This window comes from Columba livia, chromosome 11 (assembly GCF_036013475.1).
Source record: "Columba livia isolate bColLiv1 breed racing homer chromosome 11, bColLiv1.pat.W.v2, whole genome shotgun sequence".
Lineage (NCBI taxonomy): Eukaryota > Metazoa > Chordata > Aves > Columbiformes > Columbidae > Columba > Columba livia.
In genome coordinates this window covers 9,930,916-9,948,499 of record NC_088612.1, presented here as the reverse complement: position 1 = coordinate 9,948,499, position 17,584 = coordinate 9,930,916, and the positions used below count along the sequence as shown (strand labels likewise).

The 17,584-nt window shown below is 48.2% G+C and overlaps 1 protein-coding gene across 13 annotated transcripts in view; it reads left to right on the top strand.

Annotated features, from left to right (window-relative positions):
- The first annotated feature begins 4,981 nt into the window (after positions 1-4,981).
- Positions 4,982-17,584, top strand: part of ADAMTS17 (ADAM metallopeptidase with thrombospondin type 1 motif 17) — a 191,601-nt gene continuing 178,998 nt past the window's right edge. For all 13 annotated transcript variants that reach the window (XR_010475409.1, XR_010475408.1, XR_010475412.1 and 10 more), the window contains exons 1-3: positions 4,982-5,142; positions 5,820-6,184; positions 14,820-14,985. Coding sequence is in view for 4 of the 13 variants with exons in the window: in XM_065076676.1 (XP_064932748.1) it covers positions 5,073-5,142; positions 5,820-6,184; positions 14,820-14,985 (601 nt within the window). In the remaining 9 variants the exon portion in view is untranslated. The remainder of the gene's footprint in view (positions 5,143-5,819; positions 6,185-14,819; positions 14,986-17,584) is intronic.

Here is a 17,584-nt window from a genome sequence, read left to right as displayed (position 1 = left end):
GGAGCCTTGTATGAAATATTATATTTGGGGAGGAATGATCATTGTCCAGGTGAAGGACAGTGCCAGGCAGAGAGGGTGGTGATGCCTTCATGAAGGGCTCTGCTCTTATCAGAAAATCTGCCTCCACATCAAAAAAGAAATAAATAGCATAGTTTTTTGAGAAAGGATTGTTTTAAACAATCCTATGGTTGGGAACCTTCTCATTTGCTCCCAGGTAATAAGTCTCTCTGCTACTTGCAGTTCACATTTCCCAGCCTGTCATAGGGTCAAACATGGAATGATGGAGTTAAATGAGAAATCAGTCTCGTGATTGCAGGAGCCCAAGGCTGGAGAGGAAAAGCTCAAACAAACCATATAACAGAACAAAAGAAAGTGCCAGCTATTCCCAGGTTCCTGATAACATCATCAGAGGTGGCAACACTGGACTTCATAAAAAGCCTGGCTGAACTTTAGGGTCAGGCTCAAACAACGGCAGCTCTTTCCTTTGTCCATTTGTTCCCGCATGCCTGGGGAGTGACGTGTGGCTGGTGATTATTGATGGCTATCTCTGCACAGCCCTCAGATGCCAAACAGAGCCCCGACCAGCCTAGTCTGTGTTTAAAAATCCCAGCAGGAACTGGATAGAGGTGATGACACACTTCAATTTCTGATCTCTCAACACAAAGTGATACCTGTACTGGAGAGAGCGGGTTCTCCTGGCACCTCACAGCTGTCTTATTTGATTGGGAGCATGTTCTTTTATATTCCTGGCTTTTCTTGCCCACAGTGCCATGTGTGCAATGTTATTTTCTGCTCCCAACAGTGTTGCACCCTGATCCTTCCAAACCAAGGTAGCAAGATGCCCTGGAGGGTTTTGTGCAGACAGTAGCAGCACCAGCGTGGGGATGTAGCCAGATCTCCACTCCCATGGGGGCAGTTGTGAAGCAACCTGAGATTTCAGGACTCCATTTCTCAGCCCCTGTCCCACAAGAGCATTTTTCACTCTTTTCTCTGTATTCCATGGAAATAGGATGTTTTTCCTCAGTGCAGCTGAGCAAAGCTGTGAGGCCCCTGGAGACGGGCAGAAGGGAAATGTTTGGAGGGAAGATCTCCAGGGAAAACCTCATGCAATGCACACACTGTTTGTGAGACAGATGCATCTCAACCAAAGCAAACTCCCTCTGACAAAAGAGAACCCTTGTCAGCTCAGGAATAAAGCTCCCTGCTAGGAGAAAGAACGGGACAGGTCTCCTGCCATGGACTTACTGTAACTGAAGGAGGGTTCATGGTCCCGTGAGGACACAGGTGCCAGGGGCTCGGCTCTGTCCATGGACGTCTCCAGTATCACAGCCACTTTTCTTTCTGCTCCTTATACCCAGGAGCTCAGGAACTGGCTGTCTGTTTTCGGCCAGACTTGACAGAGATGTCCCAGAAGGAGTTCTCTCGCAGGCTTGGTAGAATTCAAGCTGCTGGAAGGAAAAACCTCGCAAGCGCCTCTGCTGAAGGCCACCTCAATGGTTCTAGATGCTGGAGATTCCATGTGAAGGAGCAAACCCTTAAACACCCTCTATCCAGAGAAGCTTTTGTCAAAGCTCTGGCTCACTGCAAAAGACCAGTCGGTAGGAAACCCGCTTTTGGCACCTATAGAAATACCTATATATTTGATTGTTGTAAATCACAAAAGACCTTTTCTTGGTTCCTACCTGTCGTTACACTATCTCTGTGTTCTTTGGGAGGCATTTGCATGGGTAACAGCAGAATCCGCTGGGTCTGCACCCAACCAGTCCGGCCAAACTCCGCAGTGTGAGGGCAGGTGCAGCCGGCAGCAGGAGCGGAAATCCCGCTGCCCAAGGACGGGTGAGGAGCTGTGGGGAGAGCGGGACGGACATCAGAGCGTCCTGGACAGGGAAGCATTGCCCGTGACGTCGGGACTGCCCACTGAGGACCAGGACAGAAAGGGTTTGGAGAAGGGTGGCTGGAGAGAAGGCTGAGTAATGGCCAAGTTAACCCCTTGCACGCTGGCATTTTCCAGGCAGCAAGCCAAATGACTGCTCGGGAAGATGTATATAACATATGTCTGCAGTCTCCAAAGGGTTATTAACTGTGCAATAATGGCCATGAAACTTGGCTTTCTTGACGTACATTTAAAATTGCAAAAAAATAAAACAGGAGTTTCAGAGGAAGAGAGGGCTTGTTTCCTAGAAACTGTGGGGCCAAATCCACTCTCGGTGGTGGTGAGAGGAGGAGAAACACCAACCCCCCCAGCCCCGGGCTGGTGGCAGGGGAGAAAATGCAATCACCACCACAGGACCACAGCCCCCTCCTGCCACACACATTATCCTTATCAATAACAATTTAAAGACATTTCTGAAAGGCTTGTGGTGTTAAATTAATAAAGCAAGTCTGTGTCTTGCTGGAGCTTTGGCATTTGGATTCAATAAAATCACCGCTGCGCCTAAGACAGTTTCCTATTTTATTGTGGGGGTACCTCTGTGGGGGTTGTGCACTTGCTTCTGGCCAACACCAAGGCCTGTCTGTGATATTGTCCCTGTTGGGGGGCGTTGCGGCCTCTTTGGCCCCTGCCTAGACACTCTGCAACTCTGTGATGCTCGGGGGGCACCGGCTGTACCCCAATGCAGTCTGTGCCGCCAGCCCATCCGCTGAGCCAGTCCTTCCATGCAGTAAGTTACAGACTCCTCTTTATTAGTCACCCTCTTCCCCTGCACTATTACATTTATTCTTTCTCTGTATTGTTGTTATTATTTTGGCAGAGGATTTTGGAAGGTGGGAGAAAGGAACTTCTAAAAACCCAAGCAAATCTAAGCCCCCTCATCAAACCCATGTGAGGGAAGAGACGAGGCACTAGCATCGGTCCCGTAGCAAATGAAGACGGCTGGTGGTCTGGGTTTAAACACGACTATTCGGGGCTCAGGCCAGATTTGGCAGCTCACAAATCAAACTGTCTCTTGGTTCTCGGGAGGGGAGGATTGCCACGGGTGGAAGAGCTGCGGGCTCTGCTGCCCAGAGCTGCTGTGCCAGCCGGGGCCTGGGTCTTGAAAGAAGGAATCGAAATTGTTGGTTCACAACGGGTCAGGAGAGAAATTCAGTCTCTGAGGTTTTGTTTTAACCTTGTTACATTACACTACTGACATACAGCAAGGCAGCCCCAAACCAAGCTTTTGTCTCACAGGAATGGGTCCTGAGCCAGTAATTTGCTTTGGTAATTTCTTGTTACAGAGCAGAATGAGCCTTGAAAGAGACAGGAAAATGCAGAGCTATTAAATCTCACCTGACCTCACGTTTAGAAAGTAAATTTGGGCCATGGGTCCTGGCTTTGCGCAGCTTTTGTCTGCTGGGAGCTGGTTGCAGGCCCTCAGTTTCGCTCCTGCAGCTATCACTGGTGATGTCCTCCAAGTGCCACCGTGCTGGGGAGACGAGGAGCTTCCTGAGACAGCAGCAGGAGGTGGGACATCAGTGTGCACCCGTGGCCGTATGGTGCTGCAGAGGCCCCACACGGGGCATGTCTTGCCGGGGTGCTGTGCCAGCCCCTTGTGTGCTGCCGCGTGTCCCTGGGCGCTCAGGAGAGCATCTTTAGGATTGCAGGTCTCAAACAGCCTCTCTACTCATCACAGGGGCAGATCTCAAAGAAAACATGGTTCTTCTTGACTGTCCAATATCTGAAAGAGAGAAAACGGCATTAACCTGCTCTTCTCACTTACCAGTCCTTTTCCTAGATTCACGCAGCCCTGTTCTTAGCGCTACCCCAGCTGCCTGCCCTCGCAGGGATGAGCATCCAAATCGAATTCCCTTCCCTCGTGACTCAGAGCCATTACCACTGTCAGTACAACTCTGGACAGTTCTTGTGTAACTGCTGCACAGAGATCTGCCAGAGTCATTCGCACTCTTTTATGGGTCTTCCTTCGAATTCTTCTACGATTTCAGTAACAAAGTTGCATATTTTTGCAGAAGTTTAAACTCCAGGAGGCTTCTCTGCTGGGCCACAGCAGTTTAAAGCTGCTAACATGTTGGGTCTTTAACGCTTTCCGTGACTCGGCCATGCCAGGAGCACAGGACCCGATCCAAAGCCCACCGAACGCGGCGGAAATCTTTTCACTCTTGGAAATCAGCGTAGTGCTTTCAGCAGCCCCTGGACCAAGTTGACTTCTCCTGCCCCTGGGCAGCTGAGGACACGCAGGACATGGCCCAAACGTCAGGTAGAAAGGAACTCTTGTGGCTGCAGGGTCTCAGCGAAAACAGGAATTGATGTAACTGGGTGAGGATGTGAATGTTCCCCACATGGAGTGATGAAGGGAGCTGGCAGGTGGTTTCCTCCTCTTCTTCCTCTCCCAAACTGTTCTCTTAACCACCTCGAAGAACACGAGCTCCTTGCTTTGAATTAGTGACCCCTTCTTCTCCACTACTCCAGAAATTAATCTTGTATCACCTGAGCTTTGTGCATTGTGTTTCTTATTTTCTTCCAGGAGTGTGTAAGATCATCACCTAAAATATTTGTGTGCTCATTTATTGCCAGCCTCATTTTCTCCTGGTTTCCTAGAGTCCTGGGATCAATATTTCAGATGGTGGTGGACCAGGCTGCAGAAATGAAAGAGCAGGTGAATTTTTCGAGAGCACTTCTATATCAGCGTCTAAATTATTTTAACAATGAAGGAAAGGACATGCAGAAAACGTGACAGAGGAAACCTCTTCGTGCCTCTTGCGAGGGTGTTCCCAACGGGAACCAGACCAGTTTCAGGACTGGGAGCACTGGAGGGGGGACACGGCACCCGCGGGTCCTGGGGCAGGAGAGGGCGCCCCCTGCCGGCCGCCCCCACCCACGTGCACCCCCCTCCCCACTCAGCCCGCCCCTCCGCCCAGAGCCTTCAGCTCGCAGCCAATGGGGGAGCGCGGGGCGTGGCCCAGGGGGCACCCGCGCCAATGAGAGCGCGGGGCTGCGGGGAGGGGCGTGGCCGGGCGCCCACCACGCCGGGGCTGTCGGCGCCGATTACTTTTTCCGAGGGCGGGGAGGGCTCAGTCCGCCCGGGCTCCCGCCGCCGCCGCCTCCGCTCCGCGCTGGGCCCCGCCGCTGCCATAAAATGTTTGACGGCTGCCTCTTGCCTCTCGTGTTTCCCTGCCTGCTGCTTTGGGGACTGGACGCCGGCACAGGTAGCGCTACCCTCCCTTGGCTCCCCGCGCCGGCATCCCCTTCCCCGGCGGCGCTGACGCCCTGGCCCGCGGGGCCGGTGGGGCGGGCGGTGGGCGCCGGCCCCGGGCGGCAGCGGGCAGGCGCGGACCGCAGGGCATGCACCGGATCCCCTGCGTGGCGGCGGTCCCAGTCTGCAGGATGAATTGCTCCAGGCTTTTGTATTTTCTTTTCCTGTCCTCTCGCTGCTGCTGCTGTAACGTTTCATGTGGAAAGCTGCTGACTGTCCTTGGCTGCGGCTTCGGCTTGCTCTGCTTTTCCCCTTCTCCCTGCAGATTTTTATTGGGGTTGGTGAAATGCGATGCTTGTGTCTGAGCTATATATTTCTTTTTTAATGATACAAGTAGCCTTAGCATTTGCTTTATTCCTCTCTTCCTTGCACATTTTTGTCTCTAATATATGTGTGTGTATATATATAGAGAGAGAGAGAAATAAATGGCTTTCCTCCGCTGGCTCCATTGTCTCTGCAGCCTGTTCACACTTTGCAGTGCATGAGACTCGAGTGCAGGGCTGTCCTCGCCCCGGCAGTACGGGGTGCTCCCGCGGGGAGGTGGGGGGGACACCGGCGGGGCACGGAGCCCTGGGCCGCCCCGTCGGGCCGCGGGATCAGCGCCTGAGCCTCTCTCCTTCTCGCCTGCAGCTGGCGGAGCGGAGCTGGAAGTGGTGATCCCGGAGCGAGTGGCGCTGGAGAAGATCCACCTGCTGCCGCCCGCCGTGCGACGGGATCGCGGCGGCCCCCGGCGCCGGCGGGCGCTGCCGCGGCAACGGGCGGCGGAGGAGGGGGCCCTGCTGCTCCGCCTGCCCGCCGCCGGCGCCGAGCTCTACCTGCACCTCCACCGCGACCTGCGCTTCCTCGCCCGGGGCTTCGTGGTGGAGCAGCGGCCCGGGCAGGCGCGGCGGGCGGCCGGCCCCCGGCGGCCCCCGGAGGAGCGGCTCTGCTTCTACACGGGACGCGTGCTGAACCGCAGCGACTCCTTCGCCTCCCTCAGCACCTGCGCCGGGCTGGTACTGCCCCCGACCCACCTCTCCTCAGCGCGGGCTGCCCTTCCGACCGCCCCCCCTCCGGGCTGCGGGGAGCCCCTCCGCCGTCCCGGAGAGGCTTTTCCTGTCAGCCCCGGGGGCAGCCCGAGCCCCCACCCCGCGCCCGGCGAGGGCGGGAAGCGTTCGTCGGGCCAGGCCCGCACCTCACCGCAGTACCGTGCGCCTCCTGCCCGGCCCCTCACCTCCCCCGGCCCTGGCGAGCATGGCCACTGTCCCACTGTGGGTTTTCTGCCTTCTCGGGCTCTCTGCTGTGGGAGCTGCCTCAGCTTCACCCGTGTCTGGGAGGCCGAGAACCTCAGCCGCAGCGTGGGTAGCCTGGGGTGCTGTAGAGGAGCATCCTGGCTGATGGACGCTCCTCTTGTCACTGTGCCCCTTGCACTCTGGGTCCCGCTATGGGGAACTGGGTCGCCTTGCCAGCAGCACAGCCTGGGATAACACACTCAGCTCTTCATCCAGCCCCTTCCACCTGCTCGTGTAATCGGTGCTGGTGTGTGAGGGTGTTTTGTGGGAGGTGTGGTGTAGAGACACCAGGTACTCTGGCATGGTCGGGAGGAACCATCCTGCTCAGGGTTGCTTTTCCCACCCCAACTGTTAGGATTTCTCTACCTGAGGCTATAGTGTTTTCAGGTTCTCTCTCACTGGGTTCTCCTCCGAGTGTCCTGATAAGAAGGGGTGATCTTGTGTAGGGTGGCCTTTTTGTTTATCAGTAGTGAAGACTTAGATACTTAAGACAATTACTAGTGTGTAATTAATGGTGCTAGTGTAAAAGTACTTCAGAAAGTCACCGGGTTGTTAAGTATAGATTCCTAGTACATGGTCCAGGGAGGTGTGCTTAACGTCTCAGTATGGACCTGTTGATGGAGATTCAGTCTTAAACTTTGCAGTAAGAAGTACTTCGTGTGTTCTGCACTTGAGGTTTGGGCCTTTGGTCCTGAACCATATGAGGGCGCTGTGCCTCAGGGCTAAAAAAAAAAATAATAAAGTGCCTCTGAGATGCTGAGTATTTGAGTGACACTGTAAATTGAGCTCTATACAACTGAGGGCTTTCTCAGAGTTTAAAACTAATATCTCTAGTTCAAGCTTTAAATCACTAACAGCTCTTTTGTCACCAGGCACGTTTTGTTAACCCTGTTCATGAAGTGCTGGGCTTCCAAAGCTACCTGTTCTAGCAGAGCTGAAAAGCACAGACAAGCAGAGAAGGAACCTTTTTAAAAAGAGGAATGTAGTTGTAGGCACAGTATTAACTGCCTGAGATCAGGGGATGGAGGAGGGGGAGTGAAAAAGATTGGCAATATTCCCAGTAGAAAAGTTGGAAATGGAACAAGACTAGTTAGTCTTTGTTCATTACTCTGCAAATATGAGCTACAATATTGCAATATCTGTTTGTATCATGAATTCTAAGCAATTACTTAGCTGACATAACTGAGGTAGATGAGCTTGGGATCAAAATGTGATCGTTGTCAAAGGTGCTCATTTGTGGATACTCCTTCCTGCTGAGAAGAATCCAAACTCAGGTGGTTCAGGTGATCCAAACTCAGGTGATCACCAGGAGCTGGAAAAGGGCTAAAAGCAGGTGTGTGATACACACAAGTGAGTTAAGGTTTATAACACCCTTGTGAACTGAAAACTAGAGAATAGAAAACTCAAGTATCTTAAGGGTGAACCTAAACTGAAGGTTAATGTCATTAACTTTTGAAATGGTTTCATTAAATTGAAACACATTGCCACGTAGATATACCTTATTCTACCTAAAGGGACCTTTTGGCTTAAGTCTATTCTTAAACATGAAACATGTCAGATTTTAGCCTGCTTTTAGTGTTTATGCAGCCTTTTGCAATGGCCACACTAAATGAGCATACCTGCAGTGAAAGCTGTGCCATTTAGTAGTAAGATGTTTTCTGGGATCAGAGGAATTTTTCTCAAATTATCTAGGAAGTGTTGAATCTGCTACGAGTGGAACTGAGATCAGGTGACTCTAGAGCTCAAAATTTTTTGCCTCCTAGTTCAGCAGTTTGAAATACAAGACCATCACTACAGTGGTTTGTGAATTTTCCCCTTGCTTCCTTAAGCCCTCTTTGCAGCAGAAAGAATGAAACTTTGCGGCTGCACAGGTTGGGGTATGGACAGGGCCTGCAGGTTGGGATAGAAGAAAGACCTTGGTGGTGGAAACCTCGCAGACTGTTGATCCTGGCATTTGCCTTCTAAGCATTGCTACTGCTGCAATGGGAGATTTCCTGACAACTCCACTGTTGGACTCGAATCAGGTGGTCAGGGCATCTCATTCAGAAAAGCTAGTTGCTGAGAAGCAGAGTGGGTAATAATACTGTATCCTGATCTCCAGCTGGCTCAGACGTTGTTGTAATCTTATTCATCAACCATGCCATAAATCACATGAAAAGTGATATAAAATGATCAGGGCAAGTGGAGTTCTAATAAAAACAAAATTGCTGACACAGTGACATGAATCTGAGCTACCTGGTAATGACATCAGATTGCCAGTGTGGCATCTAAGGGTCGTGTTTTGCTTTTTAAACACTGCTTGCAGATGCTGCTGCTAACCAGGATGTGATGTGTTGTAGTTTCCCGGTACAGCTTGCAACTTTTCAAGAAGGGTGGCTGTACTATTGCAGCTGTGTTAGGCTATAGCATGCTTAGGACTGCTGTACCTAAGGTCTCATCTGTGTAGTTAAAGTACTGTATGCAAGGAGACTTCAGCACTCCTGTTCATCTTGGCAACCTGGTAACTGTGGCGTAGACAAGAGGTACTGTGTTCCTGAAAAGCACCTTAACTTGGCAGGACTGCGTCCTGTCTGGGGAATGCAGTTGTGGCATGGGCAGAGTCCAACTGTTTACACAGGACTGAACTGCATTTTCCCGGTGCTGGGGAGATGCCGGCAGGAGTGAAGTTCTGCAGCTCGTCTGACCAGCGACAGCAGGCAGTACAGCGAATTGCCTTTCTTTTGGGAAGTTCTAGCTGTGTAAGGTCATGGTGCATGTTACCTTGAGTTGAGTTGTGCAGTGGATTAAAGTCTCTGCTTCTGAGCTCAGTTCCTAGAGGATGTATGTTTGGTCTCTCCAGCAAGGAGATTCCAGTTTGCTCGATACATCTCTGGACTTCTCATCCGCTGCTTTCAGGTGCAATTTCACAGTTACGTTTTTGACTGTTGCTCTCTGCGTGCTACCCTTACCCTCTCTAGCAATGTTTGGCAAATCAGTGTTACCTTCTGTGGAGCTTTTTTGATTGAAGCCTGGAGAGCATAGTAGAGAAGGCCATTTCAACACCACATATTTGTACTGCAGCGAGTCTCAGCAGGGCTTACCAGTCGTGCGACCCAAGATAAGAGAGATAGGCAGGGTCCTTTGCTTTTTGGAGACACTTATTCTCCAGCTGTACATTGCAGAGTGCTGCCTCAAGCTATCTGCAAGTGTGGGATTCCCAAAGGCTTCATTTGATATATTTATTTTTTACTGTTTTTTCACACTAGGGTCGCTTTCAGATGCTGAGGTACTGGACTGCTGTGCAGTGCGTTGGGCTGCAGTGTCTGTACCAGTACATCTGGTGTACCAAGTTGTACTAGTGTTACAAGTACTGTTTGGATGCATGGCTTCTTCTAGGGTCTCTGAACTCCCATGGGTTTACAAGTGAGTCTAAGTGCCCATGCAGGAACTGGATGTCTCAGTGTGGTTTTGGATGTGATATGGAAGGCCAGTCAGGGAAAAGAGAACTGAATAGGTTGGACTGCAGGCTCCAGGTAATGAGCAGTAACTCAAAGGACTCCTGATGAAATGGTAAATCGTCTATATCCTTGTGAAGCAGAGGAAGAAGAATACAGAAGAAGCCACAGTCTGTTGGCTTTAAGCCTGACTCTGGTTATCAAGGGGAGAGTGAGTGATAAGGACATTTGGCATTTCCAAAGAGCACTTAACAGAACAGTTTGTCCTGTTTCTTAGGTACTTTAGGTTGGTGAATTGTCACTTTGGAGGTGTTTGCTGTTCTTTATTGACTTTGGAGCAGAAGTCTGAAGCTCGGTGAGCTCAGTCCTTGTCTGGTGGTGTGTAACGGGGTGGTGCTGCCTTTCAGGTGATGCAGGAGCCTCTGCTGTTGTGAGGAGCAGGGCAGCACAGGCAAGCCAGGATCATAGCATGATACAATTTCCCCTGAGGAAACACATTCAGCTCTGCTGAATTCTCTTGTCTGGGAGAGGAGCTGTCTGGCGTTCATCCATAGCTGGTCCATAAGCTGAAAAGTTAAACCTCTTAAAATTACAATGCTGGGATTTTTATTCCTCCCCCCCTTCCACTGTGGACAAAAGGGAGAGCACGTTGTGGTTTCCTTGTTTAGCAGACCTGGAGTCTGGGACAGAGGAGCTATCAGGTATTCCTGGGTATTATCTGCTCTTGTGACTGTGTGTAAAGCTGAAGTGACTCTCGAGCGAGACCTAATTTAAAGCTCTTGTTTTAAATTTGCTTGAATTGCACTTGTAAACAACAACTAACCTAAAGCTGAAGCATGGTTATTGAGGACAGGGCTAAAAGCCAGTGAAGTTTATTAAACTGTATTTGTGTTGTATTTTTTTGTTCTTAACTTTAAATATTAACTTTCTTTTAACTCTAAGGAAATGGTTAAACTAGGATTTACAGTGTAGCAGTTGAGAAATTGAGAAGGGGATGGAATTTGTCAGATGTTTAGAACTGTTCTCTTTTCAGCATGTTCATATGTATGTAACTAATGAACACTAAGGAGCGAAAGAAAAATCTGTTAAAGATTCAGCATTTTACAGATCTTGTTCAAAGATGCTGTGAAAATAAAAAGGGCTGCAAAACCAGTCTAACTGCTGGAGAGTATTGATGTATGAGAAGGTCCAGAACCATGTGCAGAGAACATGGAAGGTTTGGATTCCTGTCCCGAGTTAACCCTCGAGCTGTTGTAGCACCACGAGAGCTACCAGGGGACAGAGACAGAACAGGGAAGCCCGTGAAGTGGGGCAGTGTGGTTGCAAATACTATTTGAGTGCCAACACTAACAGTCCTGTTGTAATTTCAGTGATACGGTGTGAGGACCTTCCTGCTTTCCCTGCTGTCAGTTAGCCTGGGAAAAGCTCCAGTGGTAAGGAAGATAATGAGTAGAAGAGTGAACTACTGGTAGTACAAGAGTAGAGAGTGAGTAGATTGCTTGAGCGACCAATGTATTTATAAAACTCCGGATCAGAACATTGGAGAATATTTTGGTGGTTTAGAGAACAGAACCTCTTTTACTAGTGAGCAATGTGGAGCTGACTTCTAAATTAAGGGTATGAAATATCCTTAATATGAAAGGTGTAGCCACTGTTAAGCACAGTGCTGAGTGGGGCCATAGTGCAAAGTGTGGATTATTGTTTATTTTAATCAACTCGTAGGTTTGGTTGCCTGCTTTTTTGAGGCTGAAATCAATCCCAGCGGTTCCTGTCAGCTGAGCTGCGTGATCCTGTCAGCTGCATGGTCTTGTCCTACTAACTGTGAAATCCAGGTTAAATTAATAACACAGATGATGATGAACTTCTGTACCCTTCTTAATTTTGGGGCTCCTGACGGCTCCTGTGTCTCGGGTGCTCTGGGATGGTGCGACTGGGCAGCAGCTGCTTTCCCAGGCACTGGGCGATACTGGGTCAGGTCCTGCTCGTATGGGCTCTCACAGTGAAGGACGGGAGGGAGCATCCCAGCTTTTGATACACATCTCCCCAGGCAAACAGGAATTGGGAGATCCAAAGCATCTTATTTAACTGGAATGATTTCCAGAGATGTAGGAAAAATAGCTCAGACAGTTATGTGGTCTTCTGTTTTACTTCTTTATCTTCAAAATCCAGCTTTCTGCACTCTCTGAACATCACACAGCCTAGAGAAGAAAAGCCATGAGTATTTGTCTCGTTCTGTTATCTGGTATCTCATGCTGAGATTAGCGCAGTATAATATTTGGTAGTTGGAGGATTTGAGGAAGGCAACATGAGGAATGCATTTCTTATGGAAAAAGCAAAATAATGACCAGAGTATTCAAGTTACCGGGTCCAAAAGATCTCATCTGGGCCAACAGGTTTGAGGACTCTTTAGAACCCAACTGGCAAGTTTGGGGAAAATTTTAACTCCCTGGGAGTACTTTACAGGCATGATCCTGCAAATGCTTCCTACTCGAAACTCTATTTGGCTTGTCAGATTAAACTTGAGATTGCTTCTTAACCTATTCCAGGGTGAAGACACATGGCTCTTTCCCTCCATAGGTTTCACAATTCCAAAGCAAATGTGAAACATAAGTCCTTTCCAATGGTTTAAATTATTTTCACACTTGATGCCAGAAAGTTGGGATAATGTCGGGTGGTGATGAAACTGACTTCTTCTTACATATTTTTGGCACCAACAAAAATGGTTGGCAGCCTTTCAGGAGCTCTGGTGTGGCTTTTAGTACCATGGCACCAGATTTACAACTCTTCTTCTAAATAATTAAAACCTATATTAAAAAAAAGGGGGCTGGGGCTGCCTCCCAGCTGGAGGATTGGAACAAGGAGGGGAAGTAGTGGAGGGCATTGTAAAGGAGGCTGGAAGAATAAGTCACCAGAGCTTTTGCTGCCTCTGAAACAATTCTGACAAACCAAGTTCAGCTTGTAATTTAAATGAAGAGGCAGCCCCTTTGAAAACTCCAGGGCAGAGTGGGTCTTGTAAACCGGTGTGCATTCTGTAGGGCCAAGAAATAATGTCAATTTTTCTTTGTAAATGGGAGCCCTTCTGGGAGGTGTCAAGGCGTTTTATACTTAATAAGTGACCTTGCCCTTGGGTCAAGGTCTCTTTTGAAAGACCATCTCCTGTATCTTTTGAGGCAGGGGGCTAATTGTTACCACCGTGCTTTGCAGCTGTGGCAAACAGAGACGCTGATTTTTATTATGTTTGTGTTTTTTTTTTCCCAAGTGCACTTTTGAAATGAGTGACCCTTTTTGGGAGATCCTGGTTTGCCCTGAGAGCTCTTCACTTAGCACTGCTGTCAAAAGAGGAGAGCTCTCATTTCTGCTAGCAGAAAATTCCTCTTGCTGGAAACACTAGGCCAAAGGGATTTCCTGGGTGTACGTGAGGACTGAATTTGGCAGGGCGGTGTGGAAATGTACAATATACAGTATGTATGTAATGTATATTATAAATCATATTAGTACAGTCAGCTGTTGAATATATAATATTCGCATGTACGTGCAGAGCATTTATTTGGATGGTTGCCTGGCTGGCACAGAATGCAGTGGGGAGGCAAAAAAAAGTCTGGTGTCTCTTTGTATGTATAGGATGGGTGTTATAGGCATGTGGCCTAGCAGGACCCCTTTGTAAGCTTTTCTACCTATAAGTTGTACTGTATGCAAAATGCAAGGCCTCCTGGCAGGCCAGATGAAACCTTCTGTTGCAAGCAGGAGAGGTTGGCTCTGGCCTAGAAATTTCTCTCAAGAGGGTAGAGGGCAAAGAGCTGTATTTCGAGAGTTTTAATTGCAATACAAATAATCTTTGGATTAGTATAATGAAAAGTAAGTAGGAAACCCGCGGTGTACATATTCACTTTCTCCAATGTGTTATAACCTCAGCATTTATTACTAAACCCAGAGGCTTTGTAAAGTTTTAAGGTGATCTCTTTGCTTTCACTCTGTCCTTTTTATGCCAGAAAAAGAGTGGAAAAGGCACAAAAGAACCTTACAAACTCGGGGTTGCAAGTGGAGGAGGGGTCTCCTGGGGTAGAAGCTGCCTTCCAAAGACGTTCTTGCCAGCCCTGGTGTAAGGTCTGGACTTGGTGCAAGGAAGGCAGAGGTTTAGTGCTCTGACCTGTAGCCTATGGAGTCTGCTGCTGTTTAGACATGGTCTTTGCCTTCATTATGTCACTTATTCCAGGGATGGTGGAAGATCTTGTAACTGGGAAGGTACAACAGTCTGTTCCTGGTTTGACCCCTGAAACCGAACCCCTGACTTGCAGGGGCAGCAGTGCTTGCTGTGTGGCCCTTCTTGTAGTCAAGAACAGGTATTTGGTTCCCATACAAAAAAGTGTGGGTGGCTCTGCAAGTCATAATTAGGACATCACTTCATTACACCCAGTGTTGTCTCTAAGAGTGACATTTGCAGGCGGTCTCCCCTTTGCAGCCAACCTTACCTCTTCGCTCTGCTGAGATGGTAAATGCCATTTATTAGCAGTGCAATTCTAGCTGGCGATTAGAAAGGTGCTTATGTAAGGATTCCTGTTAATAGGATTTATTTGTCCTCACGTGAGCTGAGCATCTCACAGGACATAGATATTTGTGTTTCCAGCTAGAGTGGTGTGCCAGCTGGAGGCAGAATGGGAAGGAAAGGTGTTGACAAGAACCCTACATCTTTTTTTGAGCATGTACAGCATCTTGCATGATGATGTTTTTAAATAGTGCCCAGTGATATAGAAAGTAGATGAAGTTCTTTAGTCTGTATTATGCAGGCCGAACACAATCATAATAACTTTTCATTTCCCTGCCTTGTAAATAACAACTGCAATGAAATAATCTTGGTTCAGACTGTGGTAGACAAGGTTAGGAGACCAAACTGTCTGATGAGGTTCTGTGTTCTCTTTTGCGGACAGGTTGGCTATATCCAGATTGGATCAGAGCAAATGCTAATACAACCAGTGAACACATCAGAAACCTCCTTTAGTGGAAAAGAACACTTCATCAGGCGCAGGCGATCCACAAAATCAAGTCATCCCGTGAAGTCACGCGTTCCTGATGAGCACTGCAAGGTTGTAGCAGGTGAGCATGAAGTGGCTCAAGAGAACAGCCATGAGTATGCAATTATGTTTTTAACTGTTGTTCTGCCACATATGTCTGTATTTTGTAATTCAAGTGTTCAGGCAGCTGGAGCTAGTGAGAAATGGTATGAGTTAATGAATCCTGTTGCTACTGCAGGCAGAAGGAGTCACATCACAAATGTAAAAGTTGTAAGGACATATGCTATAGCATTCAGTTGGTGAGAAGATAAACTTTATGATGGATCAGAGTAAACTTGTGCTTTAACCATGCAAGATGACCACTGCTCAGGAAGGTATTCACAACGTTTTTAGCAAAGTCCCAAGTTCTGAAATTAAAGTCCGTGGTGAGGGGTGTTCTTTTGCCTCATCTTTCCACTGGAGTTGTGCCAAGTAGCGTGGGTAGAGTGGTGATCCTTGCATTTCAGAATGCGGAAAGCGTCACTTCAGACTCTCCTGTTCTTCACCTTCTTCCAGTCAAGGCACCACAGAAGGTCAGTGCTTTACCATAGTTCTGTGCTTAAAAGTGTGTGCCTGTGAGCTGCTGGTGTTCTAATGCTTAGCAGCTGAAACCCTGAAAAGTTGCAGCTGTTTTGCACCCTTTTAATTTGGGTGGGTTTCCTTTGTTTGGTGTTAATAATAAACCAGCTGTTGATGTTATTATTTCCTTTAATTTTTCAAGAGAAAATAGCTAACTCTATTCACTGATTGTATCCTGTCTTCTCCCATTTTTAAAGCCAAACAGTCAGATTGTCAGCTAGTATAAACTGATCCAGTTTTTGGCTTCTTTGGAGCAATTGAATTTTATACTTTCCGGAAATCTGTCTGGGTGGGTTGCTTAGAGGGTATTTTTTACGAACTCTGTGAAATCTCTTTAGGTTTCAATATGTGCCTATATATTCTGTTTCTTTTATTCCTCTCCTGCCTCATTACCTCTCCAATATTCCAGCCTCTGCCTTCTACGACTGGGCTGCAGTGGGTCAGGACATCTGTGCCATCTTCTACTGCATTCTCAAAGGGACAAAATGGGAAACAGGACTGGCAGGTTTAATTGGTACAGGAGTGAGACCCACTGGTACAGGAACAGTGCTCAGGAACAAGAGCTGGTTTTGGACACAAAGGGACATGGCAGCAGCCAGAGGCACTAAATTTTTCCTTGTTGGGAACAGTGGTGGAAGGTCTGAAGGAACTGACTGAAACAGGCAACCATGAATTTAGTTTGCCTGTATCTCTTGGGTTTTGTGTTTCACCAAGCCTGTTCACCAGCAGAGATGACCTGTGCTTGCTCATAGGATTGCCTCCTAGCTGGCACTGCTTTTTGGTAAATCCTGTGGGCAGGAACTTTATTTGGTCAGGCGTGGAGTTGAAATCTTAGTAGTTCAGCAGGTTTGTCATTCTCCTGGGTTCAGACTAAGCCAGTCTTCTTTTTGATTGTCTGAATATAAAGTCTTGGTTCTGGTTAGAGTTACAGATCCCCTATGTCTCTTTTTAGAGGAATCACCAGAATTCAGAACCACTCTGATTTCCCAGCCAAGTATGTAGGTGCTGCAGCACTGTATTAATAGAAAATGCATTATAAAATTCTTACACTGTAAAATAAGACGGCCATTAGTTGAAAACTGAACTGAACTAAAATCAGCCCGGGAAATTTGCCTCCTCCTTCTGCCACTGAACCTTTTGACCTCCAGCCTAGGGCCAGGGTGCTGCGGGTCCCTAGCAGAACTGAAATTTCCTCCCTGAGAAGAGGGAAAGGAGACAGGGGAGGCACTGGGTAAATATACGGGATAAAAAATAGAAAGAGTGAGTGAGCACCAAGGTATCAGAACTGTGAAAATAAGACACTAAAAGGGGACATGAAAACATTTGTTCCCAGTAGCACCCACTGTTTCCTGAAGGCTTCTGGGGACCCACCACATGATGTTGTTCTCTGTTTTGTCCAAAAGGGAATGTGAAGAAATCCCAGAGTTGCTGGGACCCTACCTGCAAGCTTTGTCCTCTTCACGTTGGCCCAGAGGTGACTGAGAGGCAGGTCCTGAGCTTGGGAGACCTCATGGCATGGGCTGGGGTGACCCTTGGTCTGACATGATGTAATAACATAATGATTGCGCTTAACTCTGTTTGTCAGCAAAATTAATTACATAGAATCATAGGATGTCCTGAGTTGAAAGGGACCCACAAGGATCATTGGGTCCAACTCCTGTCCCATATCTGCTGGTTTCTAATCCATAGGCAGCCTGAGGAACTAGAATTCCCTACTGCAAGCAAAATTGTTGAAGTTCTTCCTATTTGTTGGGCTAAGAGCACACATGAGCTGGTGGCCAGGCCACATGGCCTGAGCGTGTGTCTGAGTTCTGAGGCAGAGGGAGATTGATAGTCTGATGTAAAATTTCTTTAAGGCAATGGATCTTGTGCTGTGACTGGATTTTTTTTTTCCCTACCTGGTGCTGATTAAGGGGCTGATCTAGGGCTGGATTTGGGGAGAGTGTGAGCTTCTCTGACTCTTGTATGATACCAGGATGGTGTTAGTCCTTACCGCAGCATCTAGGTGAGGAAAATCTGGGACTGTGCGATTCCCTGCCCCAGCATCACACAAGGGTTTGCAA